Source organism: Chelonia mydas, chromosome 19 (genome assembly GCF_015237465.2).
Source record: "Chelonia mydas isolate rCheMyd1 chromosome 19, rCheMyd1.pri.v2, whole genome shotgun sequence".
Lineage (NCBI taxonomy): Eukaryota > Metazoa > Chordata > Testudines > Cheloniidae > Chelonia > Chelonia mydas.
In genome coordinates this window covers 19465637-19488280 of record NC_051259.2, presented here as the reverse complement: position 1 = coordinate 19488280, position 22644 = coordinate 19465637, and the positions used below count along the sequence as shown (strand labels likewise).

At 43.1% G+C, this 22644-nt stretch overlaps 1 protein-coding gene across 6 annotated transcripts in view; it reads left to right on the top strand.

Annotated features, from left to right (window-relative positions):
• Nucleotides 1-22644, top strand: part of ZMPSTE24 (zinc metallopeptidase STE24) — a 110205-nt gene that overhangs the window by 39165 nt on the left and 48396 nt on the right. For 4 of the 6 annotated variants that reach the window (XM_037881566.2, XM_037881569.2, XM_037881567.2 and 1 more), the window contains one exon: nucleotides 15990-16106. The exons of the other annotated variants lie outside the window; for them this stretch is intronic. In XM_037881566.2, coding sequence (XP_037737494.1) covers nucleotides 15990-16106 — 117 coding nt within the window. The remainder of the gene's footprint in view (nucleotides 1-15989; nucleotides 16107-22644) is intronic. 6 annotated transcript variants of the gene reach the window in all.

Below are 22644 nucleotides of genomic sequence, written 5' to 3'. Positions count from 1 at the left end.
CTCGACAAAATCTGGACCTGCAAAGAAATTCCACCTGCCTTTAAGAATGTCAGCATTGTTACAATATTCAAGAAAGGGGACAAATCTTTGTGTGGGAACTACAGAGGTATTGCCCTCCTCTCCATCGCAGGGAAGATACTTGCACAGATCCTACTAAATAGTTTCCCCCTCTTGCCGAGGAACTCGTCCCCGAAATCAGTGTGGCTTCAGACAATCCCAAGGCACAACCGACATAATCTTTGTGGCATGATGTATTCAGGAGAAGTGCAGAGTGAAACGCCAGGAACTGCTCATGGCATTCATCAGCCTAACCAAGATCTTGGACTCTATCAATCGTGAGGCCCTATAAGGTGCTGTGTAGGTTTGGCTGTCCACAGCAATTCATTTATATCATCAGACTACTCCATGATGGGATGACTGCCACCATTCTATGCAATGGCTCAGACTGAACCATTCATCATTCACACATGGCTCCAACACTCTTCTCCATTTAGCTTGCCATGATCCCGATTCTCATCCGCAACCAACTTCCTGACAGAATTGGGATTGAGTATCGTACAGATGGCCAATTCCTCAATCTCCGATGTCTCCAAACAAAGTCTTAGATCACGAGAATTGGTATCACTGATCAGTATGCAGATAACGCACACACAAGGTCGATCTGCAAAGCACCCTAAATCTTTTTGCAGATGCCTATCACAGCCTGCGTGTCTGTCTCAACATCTGGAAAACCAAGGTACTCTATCAGCTCTCACCTGCACAAACTACTCTTGGTACTCCACAAATCACCATCAGCAGAAATCCCCTGGAAAATGTGGACCATTTCCATACCTTTGCAGCCACGTCTCACAAACAGCCAGCATTGACACAGAAATCGGATACAGGGTCTGCTGTGCCAGCACATCCTTTGGAAGATTACTCAAACGAGTCTTCAATTATAGGGATCTGAAAACAGGCACAAGATCTTTGTTTACAAGGCAGTTGTCATCCCCACCCTTCTGTATGGGTGTGAGACCTGGGTAACCTACAGATGACATCTCAAGCGTCTGGAGTGGTTCCAGCAGTGCTGCCTCAAGAGGCTTCTCAGGATCAGCTGGGAAGACCAACGCACTAACATCAGTGTTCTCTCTGCAGCCGACACAAGTAGCATTAGAGGTGCAGATCATGAAACCCCAATGCTACTGGGCTGGCCACTGTGTACATATGCCTGACACTCGCCTCCTGAAGCAAGTACTCTTCTCTCAGTTAAGTTAGGGAAGAAGGGCTTGCAAAGGGCAGCGGAAACGCTTCAAAGACATATTGAAAGTACACCTTCAAAATGGAGGCATCACCCCAACAAACTGAGAGGACTTGGCACGAAACAGAACACAGTGGCTCCACACCATACACCAACCCCCTTAGCAGACACCATCCTTGTATCGAGGGATAGCTGAAAAAAGTCTCCTGCCACTCCTCTCATCCATGCTTTCGTATTTATTTCCAGTATGGATCTCAACTGTACCACCACTCTGACCACCAGCTCCTTGGTATGGGCAAGTGTGGTACCAACCTCCAGGGCCCTTCCCACCCTCTCAGTGGCTTTACTGGTACCCATGGCAGGCACATGGATACCGTGGCTCTAGCTTGGCTTATCAGGAGCCAATGAGACACCTCCCTTTGGCTGCTGCATTGAAGGCATTCAAGCCCCCAAACAGTTAGGAGAGGTACAGGAGGCTGAAGTTGAGGAGGAGATTACCCCCAGATTAACTTCTTGTCTTCATCACTGGACTAGACTAGTTATGTCCCCTCCTTTGTCGTTGGCAGACAACTTTGAGCTTTTCCAGGAACTAGCTCAGAGTGGCAGATGTGTTATAACTACCATTACAAGAGATGAATGAGAGACACCCTAAACTTTTGGACATTCTACACTCCTCTGCCTCCTCCAGAGTGGCCGTCCCTATTAATGAGGCCCTCCTAAACCCTGCCAAGCTCACATGGCAGACCCTGGCATCAGTCCCACCAACATGCAAGCAGGCCAATAAAAAATACTGTGTGCCAGCAAAGGACACGGAATTCCTCTTCTCCAACCTGTCCCCTTATTTGATCATTGTGGACGCAGTGAACTTGAGGCTGTCAACATCTTCTGAAGTCCTCCCCCCTATGACCGGGACTGGAAGCACCTTGACCTTTTGGGGAGAAAAATATAGTCGTCAACCACTCTGTAGTTCCATATCACAAACTATCAGGCCTTAACAGCAAAATGTGATTGCATCAACTGCTCAAAACTCAATTCCTTTATTGAGCAGATCTCAAATTTTCACAAGGGCCAATTCAAAGCCATCATTAACGGAGGCAAACTGGTGGCAAAAACATCACTCCAGTCTGCACTCGACGCAGCTGACACAGCGCATGTTCCATCTCCACTGCCATCATGGTGAGACAAGCCTCGTGGCTGCACTTAATCCAGTTTCCCCAAAGAGGTGCAAACAACTGTGGAGGACCTTCCCTTAGAAGGCACAGAACTCTTTGCGGAAAAGATGGATGTTTCCTGTCACACTTTAAAAGACTACATGGCTACTCTTCGATTGCTCAGAATCTATGCACCTGGGCAGAAGAGAGAGTACAGTCCTCAGCCTTTGTTCAGGCCCTGCTTGTCATGGTATTCATCCCAATGTCCATATGAAACCCCCTCTCCTCCAAAAATCCAGGTTCTCCAAACGGAAATCTTCAGGCCCTCAACCTACTTCTTCACAGCCTTTCATCCGTATGGATGTGTCTCATCCTATTGCGCAACACTTGGGAACGGTTAACCAACAAATGGGTACTGGAGATTATTCAAGATGGATACTCCATCCACTTCACAGGCACCACCCAACACCTTTCCCCGTCAGTCTTCAGAGACCCTTCTCACAAGAGCTTATTGCTTCAAGAGATAGGTCATCTCCTCAGCGTAGGAGCCGTAGAGCCGGTGCCCACACATCTAAGAGAGAAAGGCTTTTACTCTCGTTACTTCCTGATACCCAAGAAAAAAGAGGCTGGAGACCCATACTAGACCTCAGAGCACTCAAAAGTCCAAGATGGTCACTTTGGAAACGATTATTCCAGTGTTAGAAAAAGGAGACTGGTTTTTGGCCCTCGACCTCCAAAATGTGTACTTCCACATTTCAATCATACCATGTCTCAGAAGATTCCTCAGATTCACCTGAGGCCAGGACTGCTACCAGTATAGAATATTCCCTTTTCAGCTCTTTTCAGCCCCCAGAGTATTTTCCTGGGTCCTCTCTGTAGTAGCAGCCAACATATGTTCCCAGGGCATTATGATCTGCCCTTACCTCCTCTGGACATGTTCCTTCGTCAAAGCCCAGTGAGTTACCCATACCATTCTGGATCTATGCAAGAATCTGGGCCTGCAAATCAATGCACAAAAATTGACATTAATACCATTAATACCAGTACGGAGATGCCGACCTCGACTCTGTCCGAGTGAAAGTGCTCCTCCCACAACACAGATTCCTCAGTCCCTCCATGCTTATAAAGGTAGTGCAATCCAGCCCTCATATATTGGCCAGACACTGCCTTCGGCTTCTGGAGCACATGGCCGTGGGCACATCAGTGGTAGCTCATGCCAGACTTTGCATGAAATGCCTCCAATCATGGTTCAGCTTGGTTTACAGACCTAACAAAGGTTTCAGAGTAGCAGCTGTGTTAGTCTGTATCTGCAAAAAGAAAAGGAGGACTTGTGGCACATTAGAGACTAACAAATTTATTTGAGCGTAAGCTTTCGTGAGCTACAGCTAGACAAAGACAACCTAGACAAATGGCTATTGATGCCCACCAGAATCAAGAAATCCTTGAATTGGTAGAAAGACTCAGCAAACACCTGCACTGGAATCCCGTTGGCTCAGCCTTCTCCATCACTACTTCTCATCACCAATTCATCCCTCATAGGATGGGAGACACATCTCAACAATCTCACAAGACAGTGCAAATTGTCTCTGTTCGAGACATGCCTTCACATCAATATACTTGAACTCAGTCGTCAGGATTGGCTGTGCTCACTTCCAGTGATCAGAGGTAAACACACATGCTGGACTATATAGTGTGCGTGTATTACATAAACCATGAAGGAGAAGCCAGATGGCCCTCCCTTTGTATGGAAGCACTAAAGTTATGGAACTGGTGTATTTCCCACAATGCACAGCAGACAATCTGAGCCACAAAATCCCTCATGACAATGAATGTGATACTGTGCAACATATTCCGACGATGGGGGACGCCTGTTATAGACTTGTTTACTACTTACCAGAACAAGAAATGTCCATAGTACTGCTCCAGAGCGAGCACCGGCCAGCACTCTTTTGGGGGATCATAGAATCATAGAATGTCAGGGTTGGAAGAGACCTCAGGAGGTCATCTAGTCCAACCCCCTGCTCAAAGCAGGACCAATCCCCAATTTTTGCTCCGATCCCTAAATGGCCCCCTCAGGGATTGAACTCTCAACCCTGGGTTTAGCAAGCCAATGCTCAAACCCTTGAGCTATCCCTCCCCCGGTCAGGATTGGGTGTGCTCACTTCCAATGATCAGAGGTAAACACACATGCTGGACAATATAGCGTGCGTGTATTACATAAACCATCAAGGAGGCGCCACATTGCCCTCCCTTTGTATGGAAGCACTAAGGTTATGGAACTGGTGCATTTCCCACAATGCACAGCGGACAATGGAGGATGCGCTCCTCCTCTAATGAGACAAGGGCCTTCTTTACGCCTTTCCCCCATCTTCTCTATTGCTGAAATTCCCACTGAAAGTAAAAAGAGAAAAAGCAAACATCATACTTATGGATTCCATCTGGCCCAGATGGATGTGGTACCCTTACTTGTCACAACTGGCGCTGTGTCCACTGATGACTCTTCCAACCACTCCTTATCTCCTCTCACGGAATGAGAGATGCACTCTACATCCCAGCCTGCAGATACTACCGCTCAAAGACTTCTTGGTTCCAGCGCATAGAAACATCATGCTCTGAAGAGGTACAGGAAGTGTTATTACATAGCAGGAAAAGGACTACTCATCGTACTTAGCTATGGAAGTGGACCAGATTTCAGATCTGGTGCTAGTCCAAAAGAGTTGCCCCAGATACTGCCTCTCTACCTGTAGTCCTAGGCTATTTGCTGAATCTCAAGAAATTGGGACTCTGTTATCTCGCTAAAAGTACACTTACCAGCAATAGTGACCTTCCACCAGCAGGTAGAAGGGTACTGAATTTTTTCCCACTCGACTAGGAAGAGGTTTCTCAAAGGCATAGTGAGCCTCTTTCCCGAGCCCAGGCTTCCTACTCTACAATGGGATCTCAATTTAGTATTAAAAGGACTGACTAGACCACCCTTTGAACCCATAGCCACTTGTTCCTTAACCCACCTTTCCATGAAGACTGTTCCTTATCGCCATTACCTCAGCAAGAAGGATAGGGGAGATAGCAGCCCTGATAGCGCACCCCCAAGATCGCTTCCGCATTTCACATGAACCTGCTCATTCACATTCTAGCATTTTATTCCAAGCCTCACCATGATAAAAGGGAAGCCATCTTCCATGTGCTTGATATAAGGAGAGCCTTGGACTTTTATTTGAACAAGACAAGTGTTTTTAGAAAACCTGAGACACTTTTTCTCCATCATGGACAGGTTTAGGGGCACAATTATTTCTGCCAAAATGCTCTCTAAATGGGTCTCCAACTGTATCAAACTCTGTTATGAGATTTGCAATTTAGCATTCCCATCCACAATCCGCACACATTCTACGAGATCAGTTTCCTCATCCATCGCCTTCTCCAAGGGTATCCCTATATCAGAAATCTGCAGAGGAGCTACCTGGGCATCTGCACGTACCTTTGCAGAATATTATGCCATCCTGGGGGACTCTGCTGCAGATGCCAGATTCGGCGTATGGTACTATCTAGCACAGACTCAACTCCAAAACCCGAGTCTCCAGTGCAGGATACTGCTCAGGAGTCACCTACAGTGGAGCACCCATAGGGATGCTACTCAAAGAAGAAGAGGAAGTTACTCGCCTTTTGCAGTAACGATGATTCTCCAAGGTGTGTGTCCCTGTGGATGCTCCACGACCCATCCACCCACCTTCCCTCTACTTTGGAGTTCTCATTGTACACTATGCAGTAGAGAAGAAACTGGGGAGGGTTTGCCCATGCAGCGCGGGTTAACTTCTTGGCAGAGCATGTGGGAACAGTGCATGTGCGAGCTGAACGGACGTTGCTACCAAAATTCTCTGGTCAGGAGTGTAAGGATGCAGACCCACTCTACAGTGGAGCACCCATAGGCGGGGGACACATCTCGAAGAACCATCATTACTGCACAAGGTGAGAAATTTTCTCTTCCTTAAGGGCATTGGGAATCTCTTCTCACATGTGAGACCACGCACTCTGACCTGGGATCTTAACCTAGTTCTCAGAGCTTTGACTAGCCCTCCCTTTGAGTCCATGGCAACTTGCTCTCTCTTACACCTCCATGAAGACAGCATTTCTAATCTACCCCCAACAAGCACCACTTTTTTTAAAAGACAAAGTAACCCTGAGGCTGCATCCCAAGTTTCTCCCTAAAGTTGCCTCCACCTTCCATATGAATCAACAGGGCACTCTCCCTGTTTTTTTCCCCAAAATCACATCGTGGCAACAGCGAGATGATTCTGCATATGCTAGATGTTAGAAGAGCACTAGCATTCTACTTGAACAGAACTAAGGTCACTAGGAAATCCCCTAAATTCTTCCTTTCGTTCGTGGAAAAATCCAGAGGCTCTTGTAATATTGGCTCAGAGACTATCCAAATGGGTCTCGAGTTGCATTAATCTCTGTTAGCAAGGATGCAACCTGTTGCCTCCGTCTGGAGTCCGTATGCACTCCACAAGGTCAATTTCTACCAAGGTCGCATTCTTTAAAGGTGTCCCTATCTCGGAAATCTACAGAGCAGTGACTTGGACCTCTGTCCACACTTTCGCAGATCATTATGCAATCACTGGAGATTCAGCCTCCAATGCCATCTTCGGCTCCTCAGTACTTTCTGTAACAGATTCCATTCCTAAGTCCCCCCACCTCCGTGGGGGATACTGCTGCGAAGTCACCTACCGTGGAGCGCCCATAGGAACACTACTTGAGGAGGAGGAGGAGGAGGAAGTTACTCACCTTGTGCAGAAACGATGGTTCTTTATGTTCCCCTGTGGGTGCTCCATAACCCACCCTGCTACCCTCTACTTCAGAGTTCTCAGTGTGGGACTCTGCAGTAGAGAAGGAACTGAGGGGAGTTTTAGACTGAAGGAATTTAGACTGAAGGAATGAATGTTGCTAAGCAACAGCTGAGAGCACCTTTTGGCTCCTCAGATACCTAAGAAAGATCAGTAGCTTTGGCTGTCTCACAAAGGAGACACACGTGGTTAAAATTGGTGGGACTCCCTCATGACAGAAAAGAGGATCAGCGACCTTCCATTTGAAGGAGAAGGTCTGTTTAGTGTTCAGACTGATGAGATGCGGGAGAAAAGTATAAGATCTACTACTAGATCTTTAGGTTTCTTTAATACAAGGAAGAGGTCATATCAACTCCATTAAACAAGTATTAAAGAGAATATTCAACTTCTTCGTCTGCTTCAGTTCATTACAGTTATCAGAGAAGGGCATGTCATTTCCAGCCTCAACATTACACCTCACAAGACCAGCTACAACAGAGGAAGAAAATTAAACCTTACAATAATAAAAGGAAGGTGTTTTGTCTTCATCTTGTACAGTTCCTCCAAGATATCAGATCTGACATAAGGACATGGAGCTTCAAGTCCATCTATTTGCACATTTTGTCCATAGTTTTGAAACTGGCTGTCCTGTTTTTATTACCCATGGGAGTTAATAACATCAGACAGATGGATTTTAAGTTATTTCATGTGTTTTACACAATTCAAACACCCCTGCCCCCCCCCCCCCCACCTGCTTTATAGCTGGACAGAGAGCAGGGTAATCTCAATTTGTTAAAAAACATGGTTCAATTTCTACTATAGTTAGGTGCAATAGAGGTAGTTCCACAAGATCAAGGGGGAAGGGTTTTACTTGTGTTACTTTCTAATTCCCCCTTCCCCTCCCAAAAATGGGAGCCTTTGCCCTATTTTGGATTTAAGGAGATTTGGATTTAAGGAGACACTTCTATAAAGAAATTTCACTTCCGCATTTCACTTCATGCACAGTATGCATCTGATGAAGTGAGCTGTAGCTCACGAAAGCTCATGCTCAAATAAATTGGTTAGTCTCTAAGGTGCCACAAGTACTCCTTTTCTACTTCCGCATTGGTTGTCTCTAACTTCTATAATACTGTCTCTTTCCCTCCAGGATTGGTTTCAGGTCTGGACTTAAAAGACACACATACTTCCACTTTTTTATAAGACCGTGTCAGTGGAAGAATCTGCATTTTGTTGTTAGAGAGGACCATTTTCAATACAAGGTCCTCTCCTTCAGGTTGTCCGTTGCACCCAGGATGTTTACAAAATGCCTCTTGTTGCAGCATACCTAAGAAGGCAGAGCATGTATATTCATTAGAACACCAAGAGTTATGAACTGACCGGTCAACCACACACCTCATTTGGAACCAAAAATACGCAATCAGGCAGCAGCAGACACACGCGCACACACACACACACAGCAAATACTGTGCAGTACTGTGTTTAAACATAAACTACTAAAAAAAAAAACAGTTAGTTTAAAAAAAAAAGGCAAGGTAAGGAAATTGTTTCTGTGCTTGTTTCATTTAAATTAAGATGGTTAAAAGCAGCATTTTTCTTCTGCATAGTAAAGTTTCAAGGTTGTATTAAGTTAATGTTCAGTTGTAAACTTTTGAAAGAACAACCATAATGTTTTGTAGAGAGTTGTGACTATTTCAGAGTTGCAAACAACCTCCATTCCCGAGGCATTCCTAACTCTGAGGTTCTACTGTATACCTGTATCTAGTTAATGACTGATTAATAAAAGTGTCACCCAAGGAAGAGATGTTATTACATGTATGTCAAATATGTTCACTTCTGTTAGTCTGGGATTACAGATTTGGGAAAAGTCATGTCTAAACACTACTCAGATTTTTTTTTTATAGGAGGCATATTGGATTCAACTGTGGAGAAAACTTTTCTCCCAGAGTGGGGAGAGATCAAAATAAAAAGAGGTATACATCTCTTCCACCAGTCACTAAGACAATCTCTTCTTTTCTTCCTTCGGTTGCTGGGTCTGTGGGTGATAAGTGCAGCAGTGACTCCTTATGCTTGTCTTCAGATGAGACCTTCAGCACTGGTTAGCAAAGAATTATAAATCCTCTTTAGACAGCATGCATTGAAAAAATTAGTTCCTTGACAGCTGTTAACGTCATTAATATGGTGGATAGACAATCAAAATGCAATGAAAGGCACACTTTCAATCACCATACAACATCTGTAATACTGATCAAGGATGCATCTGTCTTAGAATGGCGAGAACATCTGGCCAACAAATTGCTGGTCAAAGATCATTATCACCAAAGGAAAGGAAATTACACATCAGTATTTTAAAACTGAGAGCAATCAAACTAGCTCTAAGATCTTTTTAACCTCAACTCAAATACAAAGCAATTTAGATTGTAACAGGCACTATAGCAGTGTTGTTTAAACAATATAAAGGGGACTCACTCTGTGAAATTATGCAGGGAGTCCAAGAGTCTTTGGACATGATAGAACATAGAATGATGTCTTTGGACATCATTATAGAACATGATATTTATCTAGTAGCAATTCACAAAATGGGGGAACAGGACCTCCTTGCACATCATCTGAGCAGGTCCTCTGGTCAGATGCATAAATGGTCTTTGAAGGATGAAATGGTGAATCACCTCTTCAGTTTATGGAGGAACTCAATAATAGACCCGTTTGCATCCAGCAACAACAGGAAATGCCAGAGATATTGTTCCAGGGCACTCAAAGAAAAGGAATCTGTATTGGATCCTCTGAGGAGCTGTTCTTTATTTCATCCATATGTAAAAGCAGTGTTTTTGATAAGTCACTTTTGTGAGATTCATAAGTGAATTGCATCACACTCACCCTAAAATTTTACCAAAAATGTCATATTGTCTCATAAATCAATCTTTTGCATAATGACAGGTTTCAGAGTAACAGCCATGTTAGTCTGTATTTGCAAAAAGAAAAGGAGTACTTGTGGCACCTTAGAGACTAACCAATTTATTTGAGCATGAGCTTTCGTGAGCTTCAGCTCACTTCATCGGATGCATCCGATGAAGTGAGCTGAAGCTCACGAAAGCTCATGCTCAAATAAATTGGTTAGTCTCTAAGGTGCCACAAGTACTCCTTTTCTTTTTATAAATCAATCTATAATTCTATAATTTTACCAGTCTTCTTTCCCAAGCCCCATATACATGATGAGAAAGCTAAATTACATGTGTTGGATGTGAGGAGAGGATTATCTTTTTATTTAGACAGGACTAAACAGTTTAGACAGTCTTCAAAGTTGTTTATAATTTATGGACCAAAAAACAAGGACAAAGCTATTTCTGTACAGTCTCTCTCTAAATGAGTTAGATTAGATTTTTATGAATCTTATAAATTGAAGGGATTATCCATTCCTCAAGTCACCAGAACTCATTCAGCTAGATCAAAGAAGGCTTGCATGGTTTTCTCTAGACATATTCCTCTGATAGAGATATGTAGAGCAGCAACCTGGGTCTAGATTGGATAGAAAGCTTGGCAAGGTAATCCCGTTCTTTGCTTAACTAGAACTCTGGGTCCCACCATCACTGGTCAGAATACTGTTTATTAATCTAGTCCAGGACTGGGAATATGCAAGAACACTCAAAGCAAGAAATGAAGTTTATCTGTAATGGAGGGTCCACGGGATGGACTCTGCATTCTCACAATCCCCTCCCACCTTTCCCCACTAACATGGAGTCCTACTTACTAAAGGGCTGGGGTTGCAGGGGAAGGAACTCAGGGGGAGCACCAAGCTTCTTTTAAACCCTTGCCCTTGAATATTCACAGTTCGGGGGGGAGGGGGAGGATGGCAAGGGAGATGCATGGATGCTCCAAAAGCTGCTGCTAGTAGAATTTAACCATTCAGGCCGCCCTGGTCGGAGCATTCCATGAGTGAGAATATCCAATGAGTGGAAATATTGCAGAGTTCATCTTGAAAAACCTTGTTTCCAGGTAAGTAACCTTTATTTCTTTAAGGCATATAACTTGGTACCATGCAACATTTTGATTTAAAAACTAGAATGAAACAAAGTTAACATTGCACACATTAAATGGATTAACAGCTGGCTATCTGAAAGGTCTCAGAATGTAATTATAAATGGGGAATCATCATTGAGCAGGTGTGTTACTAGTCGGGACCTTCAGGGATTGGTTCTTGTCTCTAAGCTATTTAACATTTTTATTAATGACCTGGAAGAAAACTTGAAATCAGCATTGATCTGGATTGCTTGTCAAGCTGACCACAAGCAAACAATATGCGTTCTAATTAGGACTGTCGATTAATCGCAGTTATTAATTAATTATGATTAATCAGGCTAATAGAATACCAATTGAAATTTATTAAATATTTTTGGATGTTTTTCTACATTTTCAAATATATTGATTTTTATTACAACACAGAATACAAAATGTACAGTGCTCACTTCATGTTATTATTTTGATTACAAATATTTGCACTGTAAAAATAAAAGAAATATTAATTTTCAATTCACCTCATACAAGTACTGTAGTGCGATCTCTTTATCATGCAAGTGTAACTTACAGATGTAGATTTTTTTTTGTTACATAACTGCACTCCAAAACAATGTAAAACTTTAGAGCCTACAAGTCCACTCAGTCCTACTTCTTGTTCAGCCAATCACTAAGACAAACAAGTTTGTTTACATTTACGGGAGATAATTCTGCCTGCTTATTTACAATGTCACGTGAAAGTGAGTACAGGCATTCACATGGCACTTTTGTAGCCAGCGTTGCAAAGTATTTACGTGCCAGATATGCTAAACATTTGTATGCTCCTTCATGCTTCAGCCACCATTCCAGAGGACATGCTTCCATGATGATGATGCTCGTTTAAAAAAAATGTGTTAATTAAATTTGTGACTGAACTCCTTGGGGGAGAATTGTATATCTTCTGTTCAATTTTGCCCACATTCTGCCATATATTTCATGTTATAGCAGTCTTGGATGATGACCCCCCCAGCACGTGTTCATTTTAAGAACACTTTCACAGCAAATTTGACAAAATGTGAGGAAGGTACCAATGTGAGATTTCTAAAAAACAGCACTCGACTCAAGGTTTTAGAATCTGAAGTGCTGTACAGAAGCTGAGAGGGGTGAGGTGTGGAGCATGCTTTCAGAAGTCTTAAAAGAGAAACACTCAGATGCGGAAACTACACAACCCGAACCACCGAAAAAAGAAAATCAACCTTCTGCTGGTGGCATGTGACTCATGATGAAAATGAACATGTATCGGTCTGCTCTGCTTTGGATCGTTATTGAGCAGAACCCATCATCAGCATGGACGCATGTGCTTTGGAATGGTGGTTGAAGCATGAAGGGACATATGAATCTTTAGCGGATCTGGCACGTAAATATCTTGCGATGCCGGCTACAACAGTGTCATGCAAACACCTGTTCTCACTTTCAGTTGACATTATAAACAAGAAGCGGGCAGCATTATCGCCTGCAAATTTTAACCAAACTTGTTTGTCTGAGCGATTGGCTGATATAGGACTGAGTCAATGTGTAGGCTCTAAAGTTTTACATTGTTTTATTTTTGAATGCAGTTTTTTTGTACATAATTCTACATTTGTAAGTTCAACTTTCATGATAGGGACTACACTACAGTACTTATATTAGATGAATTGAAAAATACTACTTTTTTACAGTGCAAATATTTGTCATCAAAATAAATATAAAGTGAGCACTGTACACTTTGTATTCTGTGTTGTAATTGAAATCAATATATTTGAAAATTAGAAAACATCCAAAAATATTTAAATAAATGGTATTCTATTATTGTTTAACAGTGCAATTAATTTCTTGGCAGCCCTAGTTTTAATACGGCTCAATGTAAATGTAATCATAGACTTGAGGCCAAGAGAAACCATAATGATCATCTAGTCAGACTTTTTCTGTGCACCTCAGGCCACAGAATCTTACCCCACCCCACCCCTGCAGTAGTCTCATAACCTCTGGCTGAGTTACTGACTTCCTCAAATCTTGATTTAAAGACTCCAAGTTACAGAGAAACCACCATTTAGTCTAGTTCACACAAGCAGGTGACCCATGGCCTACCCTGCAGTGAAGGTGAAAAACCCTCAGGGTCTCTTCCCCCAGGTCAAATTGGCAAAATTCCTTCCTGACCCCAGATATGGTGATCAGTTAGACCCTGAGTATGTAGGTAGGCATCTGGGAAATAATTCTCTGTAGCAACTAAGAACTCTCCCCACTCTAGTGTCCCATCTCCAGCTGTTGGAGGTATTTGCTAATAGTGGTTGTGAATGGGCCGTATGCCATTGTAAGCAATTGCATCAGGCCATCCCTTCCACAGACTTATTAAGCTCAGTCTTAAAACAAGTTAGTATTTTTTTTGCCCCCATTATATGTAGGAACAAAGAATATAAGCCATTCCCTACAGTATGGGAGGAGGCAGTGTCTAAGGAAGATATTTTGGGTTATGGTGAGTAATCAGCTGAACATTAGCTTTCAGTGCAGTGCTGTGACCAAACGGGCCAATGCAAACATTAGGTATGTAAACAGGGGAATCTTGACTATGTATAGAGGTTATTTATTTACCTCTGTATTTGGCACTAGCGTGACCACTGCTAGAATACTGTGTCCAGTTCTGGTGTCCACAATTCAAGAAGGATGTTGATAAATTTTAAAGGGCTCAGACAAGAGCTAGGAGAATGATTAAATGATTAGAAAACAGCTAAATCTCTTTCTCCTAACAAAGAGACCGGTTAAGGAGTTATTTGATTAGTGTGTAAGTACCTATCTGAGGAAAAAAATTTGATAATTTGTCTGCTAGACTGAAGAGCCAAAGTATAACACAATCCAGTGGCTGGAAATTGAAGTTAGACAAATTCAGATTAGAAATAAATTGTAAATTGGGATTCTAGAGAAAATACATCCAATTCAGACACAACATGCAGAAGTTACAGCCATTATAAAGGCTACTTTGACACACACAAAATGCAAAACGAGTGTCAAGAGGTCTGACTAGTAGTCTGGTAACTGTATCTGTGACACAGTTTCACTCTGTCATACTACATTTCCTGAGGGTTAATCAGAGATGTCACTGTCAATGCACTTGAAATGAAGAGATGTTCACTGTGATTTACTTTCCTATTATCAAAGAGATTGCTGAGCGCTATTCCTGGAGAGCACTGTTTTAAAGCCTAGGGCTGGCCCTTCTTGCGGGCAGTTCTGAGATTAGGAATTTTTATCAATTTTGTGTCTGGTTTTTTGCATTGTACTTTCCTCAGAGGCAATGAAGCTCTCAGACATGATGATTTCTCATCAGATCTACCTGACAGCAGAACATCTGGTGGGAAAGGGCAGGTTGCAGGACCACTCACTAAGCAGGACACAGGGCCAGCTTATGTCTTCTTTTCCTGGACCAAGAACTGCAGGGGAGAGTTCTCTTTCTTCAGGAATACCATCATGACAAGCGCGCACAATGTCAAATATGACAACCCTTTTCTACAAAGTCAACAGAATTGTGTTTAACATAGTGCTTGAAATTGTTAGTTAGGATGCGTTATAACATGTCTTTTTCAACTGTTGACAAGCCCCTATTGTACAGCCTTCAAATAGCAAGTATCTTGTCACTTTTATTGCTTCTGCCTGTTTCGGATCTGAACAGTGAAAACTGACCAGCTGGCTACCGATAATTTTCACTGTACTGCAACTCTGAAGGCTATGAACAGCTACAGAGTCAAGGACTTGGTCCTGTGAGGAGAAGCAAGAGGGCAGGAGGGAAATGTCCTTTCACTCCCCTTTCCAACAAATATTGGATTGAGTCCCTGTCTGCTGTTTCTTGTAGCCTTTGGAGCAGCTGTGCAGTGGAAAGAAACTGATCAGTCTCACTGGCCAAAACGTAATAGGCAATTAAACTGACCAGGTAATTGTTATTTATACATCCTGAAAAATTGATGCCAATATACTCATAGTTTCAGCTTTTATGACTGACTTGATGAAAGCTTCTAGGAACAGGAGCTTAATGCTTAACTGTTCCAGTCAGCCAGTTGTATTTTTTCTCTATTCAAAAAATGCATGCTGGATCTAGCTTAGTCAGTGACTTGTCAAATTAAAAACCTTGCCATCCTGGACAAATTGACTTCTGTCCTCCATGGAAAGTGATAGGACATGATTAACAATGGTCAGTACTTTGGAACAAATCAAGACTCAGGAGGGTATCCTGTTATCAGAAATTTGTGTATGTAACTTCCCCCTGTATTCTGGGCTCTAATTAGGGCATCCTGTGTCTGTTACGTTGTTGGGCTTTACATATTCACACTTTGCCATGTATATTTCTTACCGTATCTTCAAATACTAATAAACCTGTTTATAGATTCATAGATTTTTAAGGCCAGAAAGGACCATTATTATCATCTAGTCCAAGCTACTGCTTAGCATAAGCCAAAGAATTTCACCCAGTGAATCCTTCATTAAGCTCAAATGTTGCGGTTAAGCTACATCATGTTTTTGGAAAGACGTCCAAACTTTATTCTATCACTTGGAGTATTAACCTGCTACATCTCCAGACAAGTTGTTCAATTGGTTAATGACCCTAAGCATTAAAAATTTGCACCTTATCTCTAGCCTCAATTTATCTAGCTTTAGCTTTCAGCCAGTTCCTGTTATACTATTTATGTACATTTGCTTTATTGGCAATAAGATGTCTAAATTATGTTGTAAGAAGTTTATAAGTAGGAACTCTTTCTTATGTATGTATAGATCGCTCAGTCATTGGTGTTTCTGCTGCTTGCTACACTCTTCAGTGCGGTGACTGGCCTCCCATGGAGTCTATATAATACCTTTGTCATAGAGGAGAAACATGGCTTCAATCAGCAGGTACTGTGAAATATACATGTACGGAAATAGCTTTCCAAATTAAAGTTAGTTTATGGAAAATGCCAGGTGGACAAATATCTGTAAATATGTCCTATTTGCCAGTGATATTTCTTTTACCACATGCAATGTGACATTAATGTTTCTGTGGGAACCTAAATCTCTGAATGTTTTGACCATGATACCGAGATACTTCTGCTTTCCCTTATATCATCAGATCACTACCTGTTCCAGACCACCAATTCTTAGTACTTAGCTCTTTCTGCAGCTGCCCTCACACAAACATCACACCAGCACCTACGAAGGGATCAGTCATGTCTTATGTCAAGTTGTTCAGGGAAGATGGTGGCAGCTGTTGCAGCAAAGAGAAGAGGAAATATATACCCTAGTTGTGTAGCCAAGAATCTCTCCTGTCTCATCACTTCCATTGTCAGTTAGGTCTTGTCTCTGCCTCCTACAGCCTGGTTCCCCTTATGCTGAAGAGGTCTAATGAGTGTTCCTTTGCCAGGCTGCTGCCTAGCCCTCCCCAGAAGCACTTCTGACACCCAAGTCCAGGCACTGCATGTAGTTGATTGAGTGAGGCTGAGAACACCATCTCTGGTTTACCTCCTTAATCTGCCTCATGAATTCCGCCTTCTGCTAAACCAGAAGGGTCATCTCTTCATTCACACCTCCTACAAACTACTCACTTGTCTTGTTCCAGCAGCTTCAATTTCCTTAACCTGCCCCTTCCCCATTACCTGCATAGGTCTCCCTCCTACACTGGCAGGATTTCTCTCTTCAGAGAGCTTCCCCTTCTCAATTTCTGCATTAGTTCTTGCTCAGCTAGGGGTACCTCCTCAGGGTAAATCAGGCCTGGTTGGTTCCTTCCTTCCTCCCTGGCCCTAGTTCTTTCCGGTTCCTTCCTTCCTCCCTGGCCCTAGTTCTTTCCAGTTCCTCTGAAGAAAGGGTTTGCTTCTGTGAGAGGGAAACATTTCTATCCAGATCATAATAGGCAATTTATTTCTGTGGACTTTGAAGTCTTGGCTGTAGCTTTCTCGCACAGCACTATATCTCTCCAGGAAAGGACTGTAGGGCCCAGAGCCCACCAGAAAGTTCCAGTTTAACACAGGCTGAAAGTTGGGAAATCAATCAGGGAAGCCCTTTATCATATTGTAGAGAATTTATCTGCTTCACCTGCAAGAGCGTCATACCAGATGCCCTGGGATTTTCTCATTTCTATTTGCAGTTTCCAAGGAGCCAGGAGGACTGAGTCGAAGCTAGATCTAAAGTAGCTGAACTAGTTGTTTGTCACTTATAGACATTTCAAAGTAGAGCCAGTGTAGCAGTTACTTCATCCTTACTGCAGCAGAATCAGGAGACTGTTTTGCCTCCATCAACCTACAGGTGACTCACAAATGAAAAATAACTGAGGCTTTTTTACTACAATGTGTAAAGAAGGCCTGAAAATTTTCCTCATATCTCCTCTCCTGCTCCCCCGCACTCTGCTCCCCAAAATCATCTTGGTTTCACACGTTAGAATTACATGTCTAGCCTAGCAGTTTTTTCCTGAAATTCCCTGTGGGCCATGGAGATGGTATGAATATGACATCACAGATACTACGGAAACAAAACCTAATTAACCGAGAAGGGAGATGACATCTGTTCAAAATACCTAAAACTTCATGTTTTATTTCACTTCTTACACACACACTCAGATGCCTGAGAAACATCTGAGGGAAGAGTGTTGTGAGTTCAAAACCAAACCCCTTTCAGCCTTTCATTCATCTTCATAAAGAAGCAAAAAGAGCACAGACCCATTTTTCCTCTTTGCAGGACAACATGTTCTCATGAAGCAGAGGTTGCCTGATGTTTGCTCTGGACCATGAATATTTCAATTTATCATCTTGCCCTACTATCTGCTCTGTGTGTATTCTCCAAAGTGGTTGTCATAGCAACAGTATTTTGCTCACAGAAGATGCATATTGTACCAATCTGATAGTTTCTAGATACTCCATCCTTCTTGGCAGGCAGAGTCATCAAGTATAAAGGTCAGCCCAGTTAATTACGGTCATGGACTTTATAATCAACTCTGAGAAAAGTAATTTCCTTCTTAGCCCCACTTAGGCAATCTGTGGGCTGGTGGAAGCATCATGCACCTAAACAGAAATGTGCCTCTCCACAACTTTTACTGGTTAGTAATTTCCAAAGCCAATGAGCAATTTTTATCTTTGGGTTGACTTAGGGCACCTGGCCAAGGAGGCAAAGAAATGTATGGATTTTTTGCAAACTCCAGTCCATGCAATTTTCCCTAATACTCTTCAGGAAGCACATCTCCTTGTCCTCATCCAACTGGACAATATCTAGTGGATTACTTATTTAGGCAAAGCAGAACTTGGAGTAAGGCACTAGTTTGTAGAAGCAATGTTTATAATGTTTGCAAAACATTATTTTACCTCCCTCAGACCAGCTCATCTTGTAAGGTTCTTACATTTCTAATGCCTTTCTGTCAAGGGAAAGGCTCCTGAACACATGGCCATTCTGCTGAAAATGGGGCTCTCCAAGCCTGGATCTGCTTTCCCCAGTCAAGAACGCCTACCCAGTTTATGCTGATTTTGTTGCGAGTTCAGAGACACTTGAATGATGGATGCCTTTTTAATCCCTTGGAATGGAGAGGGAAGGAGAGATTTGTAAGTTTTCCTTACCCCTTTGTACTGAATTTGGAGGAATCTGAAAGTTGTAGAGGAAACATAATCATCACTGATTCCCTTTAGATGTTGGTTCTGTGAATTGCTGATGCTGTTAGCCCAGGATCTGCTTGCCTTCCCCCTAGTTCCATATCTTCTGTCTCAAGGCCCAGAAGTTCACAAAGGCCTAGAGAATCTTCACCTCAAACCCTGGTTTGAGAAAGTTTCCTTGAAATTTTTTGGTTTCTTTGGTCAGGCAACTGATGTTCTCCTTAAGTTCTGCAGGCAGTCCCCTCCAAATTCTATTATAGTGTCTGGAATTTGTTTCTGCTTAGTATTTTTTGAAGAGATTCAGAACTCCCCTAGGCCTTGGATTTTGTTTTTCCCAGATGTCTTGGAAAATGGTCTAATCCTACATCACTTCAAGTGGCAAGCTTCTTTTCTCGAGACTGTTATTCAGCCAGTTAATTGGCTCTCATCGTCTGCTCACTAGAGTCCAGGAAATGGAAAAGCTAGAGAGTAGACCTTACTTTTCTTCACCCTGCTCACCCATCTCATTGTTCGTTCTCAGTCAGTGAGGCATTTGCCGTCTGCTTGCTATCTCCAAAAGTCTTTGTAGCAGCCATCATCTTGTGGTGCTATGTAAGGGAACGTTGATTCTTTCCTAGTGTTTTGTAATAAGGCGCCCTTTTGTCATAGAAACCTAAAACGTTACCGCCTTCGAACTCAAGACTTTTACATTCTCCACATCTTTGTCCTCTGCCACAATCCCAAAAAAAGGATAAAAGGCATCCAGACCAATTTGAGCAAAATTGACTTGGATTTGTATCGAAGACTTATGTTGTAGGTTGCAAATCCTAGCTCAGCTTCCTGGGCCAAACAAGAGCCTGGCTATGCAGTAGATTTGTCAGGCATCCACCTGGAGCACCGTTCACACGTTTATATACCATTAGTCTGTGCATCTAGTTGCTTCCTTGGGTCCAGCATTCAGGTGGTGAGCATCAATCTAATGAGGAGAGGACTTCTCACAGAATGTTCACGTCCATGGAGTTTTTGCGGGTCCTCAATGGTCGTTTGGCCCACCCTGGATATTCCCGAAGACTGGAGCCACAAAGCCCTGTCCGTCATAGTGAAAGCAGACGTTGAACATTCCATTGTATCAGATGCATCTAGAGCAACTTTTTCACAGATGTTTAGGCCACTAGTTCCTCCTCGCATACTACAGATCTCTCTTCTCTTTTATTCCTCAGTAAGTTTTGCTACAAACTGCAACACCTTGTCCCAAATAGAGCAGCACCTGCCAAGAAGTTGATGACAGATGCCACACACTCAGATGGGGAGCTCATTTGGGGACCACCTTTAGACTCTCTGTGCTCTTGTCTCTCCACCGCCCCCCCCACCCCCGCAGGAAATTCTCATTATTGTCCTCGACTCAGAGCCATACATCTAGTATGTGTGGCATTTCGACCCTTGCTACAGGGATCCACAATCCAAGTGATGACGGACAATACAACAGCTATGTATTATGTCAATAGGTGGGGAGGAACATGATCAACTTGGCTCTGTCAAGAAGTCATTAGGATTGGTGCATTGGTCTTCAAATCTAACCTGTGGCTTTGCATCCTCCAAGCTTACAAAATGCCCCATTGGATCAGCTAGGATAGCTAGATCAGACAACCACAAGCTAACTGTGAAACTCAATTATGCTAAGTATCTTTTGTGGGTAGGTCTATTTTGGGGCCTCCCTATTTGCCACAGTCTAGAAGAAGAAATGCTGGATGTTCTGCTTCAGAGAGGTTTGATCATATGCCTTCCTCACCTCATGGACAGCAGAGTTCATGTATGCCTAACCATCGATCCCATTAGTACTAAGATTTCCTGAAGAAACTTGGACAAGATTCAGTCTGTGATTATGGTAGTTCCAGCTTGACTTAGACAGTTCTGGTACTCTCATCTGATAAATCTGTCAATACAGCTGCTTATCACATCTGTTCTACCCAGTGTGGTTTCACAAAAATGGAGGTCGTATCTTACACCCAGATCTAGCATCATTCTATCTGGCAGCCTGGATTCTGGCTTGCAAGCGGTCATCCAATGAAGCTGTTCTATCGAAGTCCAGAACACTTTGATATGTAGTAATAAAATTTCTAATGGACATCCCCCTCTCCCTTGGAAGCCCTGGTTTCTGTTATTCTGGTCTGTCTGCCTGCCCTAAAACATTCAGGGCTATCCAGAAAGGGTATAGTTAGCAGCAATATGGGCACATCATCCACCTGTTCAGGTTCATAGCATACTTTCCTCCCTACAGTTGCTAGATTCCTCAAGAAGCTCATTCACGTGCTTGCCTCAGTCTGGGAGCCCCCTCCTTTCTGGGACCTTAGCATAGTATTATTGGTTTGATGTGTCCCCCTTCTGATCCCCTCAGAGACTGCTCTTTATGCCTATTGTCTATGAAGACTACATAATATAAGCATGGAGAGTAGAGGAAATTCATGTTTGGTCCACCTTAACTAGTCTTTGTGGAACACCATGTAATTCTTAGGCCTGATTCCAAATTCTTTCTTTAAAAAGTCTTAAATTTTCATTTAAATCAGCTGATTCACCTTCCAGTCTTCTTTCCCAAGCTCTGTTAAAACCAGAGGGAAGCCAAACAGCACACCATTGTATGCAAGAGGCCTGTCCGCACCAACTTAGAAAAAACAAGTGTCACAGATCCACAGTCTTGATACTATGCCCCAGCTTTTAAACAGTCTCTCGGAGAAATCCCTTCAGTAATAGACTCCCAAGGGGTTTCACTTTCGTCCTTCATAGAATAATAGAATATCAGGGTTGGAAGGGACCTCAGGAGGTCTAGTTCAACCCCCTGCTCAAAGCAGGACCGATCCCCAATTAAATCATCCCAGCCAGGGCTTTCTCAAGCCTGACCTTAAAAAGCTCAAAGGAAGGAGATTCCACCACCTCCCTAGGGAACGCATTCCAGTGCTTCACCACCCTCCTAGTGAAAAAGTTTTTCCTAATATCCAACCTAAATCTCCCCCACTGCAACTTGAGACCATTACTCCTTGTTCTGTCATCTGCTACCACTGAGAACAGTCTAGAGCCGTCTTCTTTGGAACCCCCTTTCAGGTAGTTGAAAGCAACTCTCAAATCCCCCCTCATTCTTCTCTTCTGTAGACTAAACATCCCCAGTTCCCTCAGCCTCTCCTCATAAGTCATGTGTTCCAGTCCCCTAATCATTTTTGTTGCCCTCCGCTGAACTCTTTCGAATTTTTCCACCTCCTTCTTGTAGTGCGGGGCCCAAAACTGGACACAATACTCCAGATGAGGCCTCACCAGTGTCGAATAGAGGGGAACGATCACGTCCCTCGATCTGCTGGCAATGCCCCTACTTATACATCCCAAAATGCCATTGGCCTTCTTAGCAACAAGGGCACACTGTTGACTCATATCCAGCGTCTTGTCCACTGTAACCCCTAGGTCCTTTTCTGCAGAACTGCTGCCGAGTTATTCGGTCCCTAGTCTGTAGCGGTGCATTGGATTCTTCCATCCTAAGTGCAAGACTCTGCACTTGTCCTTGTTGAACCTCATCAGATTTCTTTTGGCCCAATCCTCTAATTTGTGTAGGTCCCTCTGTATCCTATCCCTACCCTCCAGCTTATCTACCTCTCCTCCCAGTTTAGTGTCATCTGCAAACTTGCTGAGGGTGCAGTCCACACCATAGTAGGCCATGCAGCCTCACCCACTCAGAGGCTGAGCCTCTGGGCTCAGGCACTCCTATTTCACACTGTGAGCTCTGCCAGCAAATCCAGTTGTGATAGACTCCTAATCAGAGGCTTGTGCACTCTTCAGGGCCTAATTCACCTCAGCAAATACTT